At 57.3% G+C, this 8176-nt stretch overlaps 1 protein-coding gene across 1 annotated transcript; it reads left to right on the top strand.

The window, feature by feature from the left end:
• On the top strand, positions 1–7950 carry GAL3ST3 (galactose-3-O-sulfotransferase 3). The gene is made up of 3 exons (XM_032359632.1): positions 1–201; positions 3684–3920; positions 6223–7950. Exons 2-3 carry the CDS (start codon positions 3796–3798, stop codon positions 7391–7393), a joined length of 1296 nt encoding a protein of 431 aa, XP_032215523.1. The 5' UTR covers positions 1–201; positions 3684–3795; the 3' UTR covers positions 7394–7950.
• The last annotated feature ends 226 nt before the right edge of the window (positions 7951–8176 follow it).

The following is an 8176-nucleotide window of genomic DNA, read 5'->3' as shown; positions in this document are numbered from 1 at the left end:
GTGTGCGATGGGGGGCGGGCGGCGGGCAGAGCGGAGAAGAGCGGAGCCGCCACCTGATCCCATCCAGGCGCGGAGAGGCGAGCGAACCGGCACTCGGTGCTCAGGGCCCCCGGCGCGCTCCGATTCGCATTGGATTTCGGGACAAGGTTTGGGAGATAGCGGCGACCACCCCCCACCCGGGTCGGAGGCAGAGCCCGCGGCGTGAGTACTGCAGTGGCCTGCGTGGGGCTGGGGGACGGAGGTGGACCGGATCAGGACAGAGATCGGAGCTCGAGGGTGGGCGGGAGAGTGTCGTGGGGGCCTAGTGCCCGGAGTGCATGGGGGGGGGCGGGGGCGCGTGCTCTGCCCCCTGGAGAGCGAGGGAGGCCCCGGGGTGAGAGGGGGAATCTGGCCTATCCCCTATGGTGACCAGATCCTGGTGACGGGATCTCTGGAGTAGGTGGGGGATGAAATTGAGGGGAGGGGGGCTGGAGGGGCCATAGTGATGGAGAGAGGGGGATGAGGGGAATTCGGAGACAGGGATGACGTGGGAGTGGGCGGCAGGGAGAGGGGGCTAGGGGGACCTGGCAGCGGGCTGGGAGGAAAAAGGAAGGAAAAGAGAGAGAGGTGGAAAGATAATATGATCTCCTGGGCCACTTACATGCAACCCCCTGAGTCCTTGGCCCCTTCCTTTCTAGTGCCCTGGACTGTTTCCCTCCCTACTCACTGGGCTGTGCCATCCTTAAGGAAGGATGGAGTCTCCAGGTCATCCAACGGTCAGGTCTGGTGGTCCAGGCCAGGACACCCTCCTCCTCTAAAAGCACCCATATTGGCCCTAGGGCTGGGATGGAGAGAGAAAAGGGCTCATTTGGGAGTGGGTGGGTGTCCAGGCCAGTTTTCAAAGCTCTGGCTAGCTAGACCATTTTTTCCCCCTTTGGTTCCCTGGAGAAAGGAAAGCAATTTGCAAAACCAGGCAGCAGCCTGAGGTAAATTTTTCTGACTAAAATTAGCACTGATATTCTGATGAGGCTGGGCATCCTGACCTGTCTGGGACGGCTGGGGAAAACTCTGCATGGAGAAGACACAGGGGATGCAGAGGGAGTCGTTTGAAGCATGCAATGGGCTGGAGCCAGGACCGCAGGAGACCACCACCCACCCCGTGCCAGCCTGGAGATTACAGAGGTTAAATCCAGCCCCAACCAGTCCCCTTCCCTGGATGCCAGTGCTCAGACTCCAGCTCCATAGGCGGCATCATGGAGAGAACTTGCCAAGGGAAGGGAGGCCTCCTCCAGTGTCCAAGCAGCACCCTCTCTCAGGACCTGGAATGTTTAGCCTGGCCGAGTGCCCACCCAGAGGAGACAAGGTTACTGCTTTCAAATACCTGAAGGTCTGTCATGGAGAAAAATGACCCGTGTGGTCTAGGAGGGCAGCACTAGCAATTGTGAGGAGTGAAAGGCAGAAGAGGCAAGCTGAGGAGGGCATTAACGGTGGTGGGCTGACCTCGCTGTCCCAGAAGCAACTTTGGGACAGCCGAGGCTGCTCAGAAACGGACCAGGCTGTATCTGAAGGTGGTGAGCATCCTGTCCCTGATGGTGGCCAAGCAGAAACTGGTGCCTACCCTGGGGGGCTGGTGTCCAGGGAGTGCTGATGATTCCCTATTCCAAGCGGGACCTCAGCCTGGAGTCTGGCTGGCTGGGTCCCCAGGGCTAAGCCATGGATGGGAGTGGGATGGAGAGGACCACCTGGCACTCTGTCCTCCTCCTCTGTGTGGCCTGGTTGAAGCATTCCCCAGGGAAAGTCCCAATGTAGCTCCCTCCAGGCTTGACCTCCTTGGGTGACCCAGTGAGTCCACTGAAAACAGGGTAGTTTTAGTGAGTGTAGCACAGATGAGAATAGGTTGACACCCCCCCCCCAACTCTGCCTCCTCGAGAAACTCCCACCTTGTCACCAAATCCTCAAGGCAGGATGAGTGGCAGAGGCTATCGGCTCTGACTTGCTCTTGCGGGCTTCCTTACTCAGGCAAAGCCAGCCCTCCTCTGCCCCCAGCAATCCTTGAAAACACAGCAGGCCGTGAGGCTTTCTCTGCTCTGCCCTTGATTGGCCCTCTGTGGCTGTACCCTTCACCTCCCTTGGCTCCAGGCAGATTAAGTCTGTCTGCAGGCTGGTGGAGCAAACAAGGTGATGGGGCCTGGAAAAAAAAGAAAGGCATAACCAGGACATCTTTCTACCCAAACAGGTTTAAATGTAATCCAGGATTAATGAGGGGCCGGGGGGAGGTAGCGGTAAAGAAGAGGGACTGGAAACCAAGCTCCAAGCCCCAGGGGAAAGTGATGGTCAAAAGTTTTTACATTACCTCATCCCTCCTGGGACCCAGGTGTCCTAGTTCCATATACGTGCAAATGCCCGTAGAGTTCCCGGCTCATTCTCCCCTTTCAAGAGGTGTGTATGTGAGGCTGAACCTGAACCCAGACCTGGAGACCAAGGCCCCTGAGATAGAGACCCTACCCTAGTGGGGGGGACAGGCATTGTTGCCGAAGCTGACTTTCCACTAGCGCTGCCAAGGCATTCATGTGGGGACAGGTGCCTGGCGGGAAACCAGGCCCTCACTCTCACTTCTGCCTCTCACTCCTGCCACTCACCTGGGATAAGCCCACCTTCTCCTGGAGAGTCTCTGCAGGACAACAAGCAGGACTGCCTCTGTATTCCCCACACTCCCACCCCTCTCCTAGGCTGCCATGTCATGGCCTTGGCCAGGCACCTCTCCCTGCAGAGTCAGCGGATGGGTGGCCAGGGTTTCGGGTGTCTGGGGATGAAATCCAGATAAGGTTCTGGGATTTCAAGTCCTTCCTTTCTCTCCCTCATGGATTTATTGGTCTTGGGTCCTCAGGACAGGTGCCCAGCGAGGAAGGCTCAGGGCTCAAAAGCAGGCAGAACTGCCAGAGTCTAGAACAGGGATGAGGAAATCAGTTCTCTGTGGAAGCAGCACACATAACACCAAGGGGGATGGGCTTTGAAACCAGAAAGAGCAGGTCTGAATCCTGATTCTGCCAACACCTGTGTAACCATGGGACAAGTAGCACCATCACTTAGAGACTCAGTTTCCTTGTCTGCAAAATGGGGAATCACACCTATGTTAGAGGGTGGTGGGGATTAAATGGAAGTAGGTATGTAAGAGTGTAGTACATGTTGTAAGCCCGCAGTAGTAATCCCTTGCCCGTGTCAAGAGACTCAAGAAACTACAGGTCTAGTCAGTGTCTTCTGAGTTCAGGCTCTGGGGAGTCAAGACGAGCTCTTGGCTGAAGCAGTCAGGCAAGGAGCCCTGGAGGAGGGAAACCTTGAATCGAGACTTCTGTGCTTTAACCCAAGCCCTGGTGCTAAGGTAAGCCTACTAGGGAGATAGATACAAATGACCACAAGACAAAGACGAATTAGGGCCCAGGCAGGGAAGCCAAGCCCGGGCTCAAGGGAGGAGGGGCTACAGCTTGAAGGGCTGGCCACACCCCCGAGCCTGTAATTCCACCCAAGACTCAGTTATCTGGAGCAGGGTGGAGATAGGGTCTTGGTAATGGGAGGTAGGAATCCGATCTTCTCCGGCTTCTCCGTTCACCCCACCCTCTGGAGCTCTTCTTTGCAGCAGTCCTGCTGGGGCGCACAGCCCATCTCCTCTGCCTGCCGCAAACCTGTTTGCCTCCTTCTTCTGCCAGGCCTCTCAGGAATACTGGCCCTGCTACCAGAGCCCCAGGAGCCCCCATGAGTGCCGGCGAAGGGAGTCCTGGATAGCGAGGCCCTGGCTGGTCCAGGGGTGGGTACCCCATCATGCCCCCCATCCTCCAGCACGTGCAGCAGGCCACCAAGATGATGAGCCGAAGGAAAATCCTGCTGCTGGTGCTAGGGTGCAGCACCGTAAGCCTCCTCATCCACCAGGGGGCACAGCTCAGCTGGTAAGGGGGTGGGGCCTGGGCATGCAGGCGGGACCCAGGCAAGTTGCATTCTCGCCTGGTTGGCAACAGAATTGGGACCTTTCCTTCCCATTCCTTCTATCTGCCAAAAGAGTCTGTCTTCTGCTGGACTTTGCTCCTTCACTCTATTCTAAAAGTGCTTTCTATACATTCTCTTTATTTTTATTTGTTTTAAAGATTTTATTTATTTATTTGACAGAGAGAGAGAGAGATCATAAGTAGGCAGAGGCAGGCAGAAAGAGAGGAGGAAGCAGGCTCCTTGCTGAGCAGAGAGCCTGATGCGGTGCTCGTTCCCAGAACCCTGGGATCATGACCTGAGCCGAAGGCAGAGGCTTTAACCCACTGAGCCACCCAGGCACCCTCTATACGTTCTCTTTAGATCCACACAACCTCCCTGGGCAGGCACTGGTCTTCACTGAAAGGTTGCTTGAAAGCACAGAGTTAGTCAGTGACTAAACTGGGATTCTGATCCAGTCCAAGTCCTTCCCACGGCATCATAGTCTGAGTGCCTCCCCCAAAGGACTGCAGACAAGTTCTCATTGTTTCTGCTGTGCTGGGCAAATCCCCTTGTTTCTCTGAGCCTGTTTCCTCGTCTATAGAATGGGAATGAAGACATGGGCGACCCAGTCAGCCATCCTGATACAGGATACCATGTGACAACGAATAGGACCCCTTGCCCTACTCCTGGCTCTGTGAACCCGGCAAATCCCTGCACTCTTCAGGGCCTCAACTTTCCCATTTCCTACATGATCTGCCCTTGAGAAAGGTGTGATTGGGCTCAGTTCTCCTTGTTGGAGGATTTGCTGGTCTTCAAGTGGGGCATCTGGGTAGATATTACCCTGAGCCCAAACCGACCACAGATAGGAAATCTCAGTGGTGTTCTCAAGGGTGCTTAGAGTAGTCCTCATTACACGATGGCGAGGCTAGAAAAGAAATGAGAGTAACTCAGAGTCTGAAGGGAACTTACAGGCCATCTGTAATCCCCAACACCTTTGTTGCAGGAATAAGGAAATAGAAATGAAAGCTTCATGAAGGCTAAGAGTATTCTCCGTTTTTCATACTAGCAAAATTCCTGAGCCTAGAATAGTGCCTGGCACATAACAGATGCTCAAAAGAAAATTTGTTGGCTGAATGAACGAGGCTCCAGGGAACACAACAGAATCATATAGCAAATAGGTTGTCTCAAAGCCCATGCTGTGGGGACTCTTCCTCCATGAGGAGCCAGAGAAAGAGTAAAAGTGAAAAAGAAGACAGAGAACAAGAGAATATAGTGACTTTATCTGAGTTGCCAGAAAACGTAAATGAATTTTCTTCTGGTCCTCAGTTTCTTCGTGTGTAGAGTAGACTTTCTCAAGGATCTCCAGGGGCCTCTGTCCTTATATTCGTTATCTTATTTCTGTGTAGCCAAATTACCTCAAAACTTAGGTTTTCAACACATCAAACATTTACTATCTTGCTCCTATGGGTCAGGCATCCACGTGTGGCTTAGCTGGGGATCTCTGGCTCAGGGTCACCGGGAGTTGCAATCAAGCTGGCTGCTGAGGATGCAGTCTCATCTGAAGGTCTGACCGGAAGTGCTCCCCTTCCCATCGCCCTCATGTGGTTGCTGGCAGCATTGAGTTCTTCAAGCAGGCTGACAGACTGAGGGCCCAGTACCTCCTGGACTGTTGCCACCTGGTACCTCCACACAGGGCTGCTCACAGAACGGCAGCTTGCTTCTCCCTGCCTGAGTTATCCCAGAGAGAGAGGAGAGACACCAAGATAGAAGCCATAGTCTTTATTATTTTTTAAAGATTTTATTTATTTATTTGACAGAGATCAAAGTAGGCAGAGAAGCAGGCAGAAAAGGGAGACGGGGAAGCGGACTCCCTGCTGAGCAGAGAGCCCAATGCGGGGCTCGATCCCAGGACCCTGGCTGGGATCATGACCTCTGCCGAATGCAGAAGTTTAATCCACTGAGCCACCCAGGCGCCCCATAGAAGCCATAGTCTTTCTAATGTAACCTCACGAGTGACATTTCTACCTTCATTTCTACCTATTCTGTTCCCTAGTGGCAACAGTAAATCCTGCTCACACTCAGGGGGAGGGAAATGCACAAGAGAGTGAATACCAGAGGCCAGCAGGGATCACTGGGAGTCATCTTAGAGGCTGCCTGCCACACCCTCTACTGGTCCGTGCATGTGGCCCATCTTACCGTCCTGGGGGAGGGGCAGGGGTCGAGACGCGCCCCTCACACACTTCCTCCCCCCCTCCCCGCACACTTCCCCCACCCCGGACTTGACAGGTACCCCAAGCTGTTTCCTCTGAGCTGCCCGCCTCTGCGGGAATCACCGCCCCGCCCCAAGCACATGACCGTGGCCTTCCTCAAGACGCACAAGACTGCAGGCACCACCGTCCAGAACATCCTGTTCCGCTTCGCCGAGCGCCACAACCTGACGGTGGCCCTGCCGCACCCGAGCTGCGAGCACCAGTTCTGCTACCCGCGCAACTTCTCGGCACACTTCGTGCACCCAGCCACGCGGCCACCGCACGTGCTAGCCAGCCACCTGCGCTTCGACCGCGCGGAGCTCGAGCGCCTCATGCCGCCCGGCACCGTCTACGTCACCATCCTGCGCGAGCCGGCCGCCATGTTCGAGTCGCTCTTCAGCTACTACAACCAGTACTGCCCGGCCTTCCGGCGCGTGCCCAACGCGTCGCTCGAGGCCTTCCTGCGCGCGCCCGAGGCCTACTACCGCGCGGGCGAGCACTTCGCCATGTTCGCGCACAACACGTTGGCCTACGACCTGGGCGGCGACAACGAGCGCAGCCCGCGCGACGACGCCGCCTACCTGGCGGGCCTCATCCGTCAGGTGGAAGAGGTCTTCTCGCTCGTCATGATCGCCGAGTACTTCGACGAGTCGCTGGTGCTGCTGCGGCGGCTCCTGGCCTGGGACCTGGACGACGTGCTCTACGCCAAGCTGAACGCGCGCGCCGCCAGCTCGCGCCTCGCCGCCATCCCCGCGGCGCTCGCGCGGGCCGCGCGCGCCTGGAACGCGCTCGACGCGGGCCTCTACGACCACTTCAACGCCACGTTCTGGCGCCGCGTGGCGAGCGCCGGCCGAGCCTGCGTGGAGCGCGAGGCGCGGGAGCTGCGCGAGGCCCGGGAGCGCCTGCTGCGGCGCTGCTTCGGCGAGGAGCCCGTGCTGCGGCCCGCCGCGCAGATCCGCACCAAGCAGCTGCAGCCGTGGCAGCCCAGCCGCAAGGTGGACATCATGGGCTACGACCTGCCCAGCGGCGGCGCCGGGCCGGCCACCGAGGCCTGCCTCAAGCTGGCCATGCCCGAGGTGCAGTACTCGAGCTACCTGCTGCGCAAGCAGAAGCGCCGGGGCGGCGTGCGGGCCCGGCCCGAACCGGTCCTGGACAATCCTCCGCCCCGGCCCATCCGGGCGCTACCCCGCGGCCCCCCTGGCCACTGAGCTCTCCAGTGTCTCCGTCCTACCCTGTCCACGGGGAGTCCTGCCTGGCACTGCCCGCAGCTCCTGCCTCGTCAGGGCCCCTACTGCTCAGTCCTTGAGGCAGCATCTCTCAATCTGAGCCTGCCTCCCCAGGGTGACTTGAACCCCGCCTTCGTGGAGGGTGCTGATAGGCCTGATCGAGCCCCGGGCCACCCTTTTCTCCTTCCTGACCGGCTGGTGACTTTAACCAGAGGTTTGGGACCTGTCCGGAACTGCCCACCCTGCCTTTTTCTGTGGGTTGAGCCCTCCGCCCCGACCAGTCTTTTCTAAGTGGGTGAGCCCAGGCCTCACGCAGAGGGGGGCTGAGCCCTGGGAAGGGCTGCTTGGCCTGTCAGCTTCCCGGGGCTCCTGCTCTTCCTCCCCGGGGATCAGAGACCCGCACACCATCTGTCTTCCAGGTTCCACCTTCCCCACAGACCTAAGCTGCTCCCAGACTCCAGAACCAAGAGTTCTTGGGTTGGGCTTTTTGTTTGGTTGATTTTCCTTTTTTTTTTTTTTTTTTAATAAAATATCTTTAAAAGGCACAGGTTGTATGTCAGTCATTGAAAGCCAGATATCCCACGTTTGAGAACGAGGCCGATGCCCCAAAATAGCTGCTGTGCCTGTCACCACGAGGAACAGGGCCCAGCCCCAATCAGCCTCCTCCACTGCCCTTCCCAGGGGCTCACAACTCTCTTAGCACCCCCTTGACTGACTGGGCTTCCCCACGCAGACTGGCCCCCTCAGCTCCACTCTTTCCCTTTG

Source organism: Mustela erminea, chromosome 9, assembly GCF_009829155.1.
Source record: "Mustela erminea isolate mMusErm1 chromosome 9, mMusErm1.Pri, whole genome shotgun sequence".
Classification (NCBI taxonomy): Eukaryota; Metazoa; Chordata; class Mammalia; order Carnivora; family Mustelidae; genus Mustela; species Mustela erminea.
Note: the sequence above shows the minus strand (reverse complement) of the source record. Positions and strands in the feature narration are given on the sequence as shown.

Excerpts from the sequence above, each read along its gene's own strand:
- GAL3ST3 (XM_032359632.1), top strand. The coding sequence starts at position 3,796 with ATGCCCCCCATCCTCCAGCACGTGCAGCAGGCCACCAAGATGATGAGC. Across the intron at positions 3,921-6,222 it reads CAGGGGGCACAGCTCAGCTG|GTACCCCAAGCTGTTTCCTC; the intron begins GTAAGGGGGTGG and ends CGGACTTGACAG.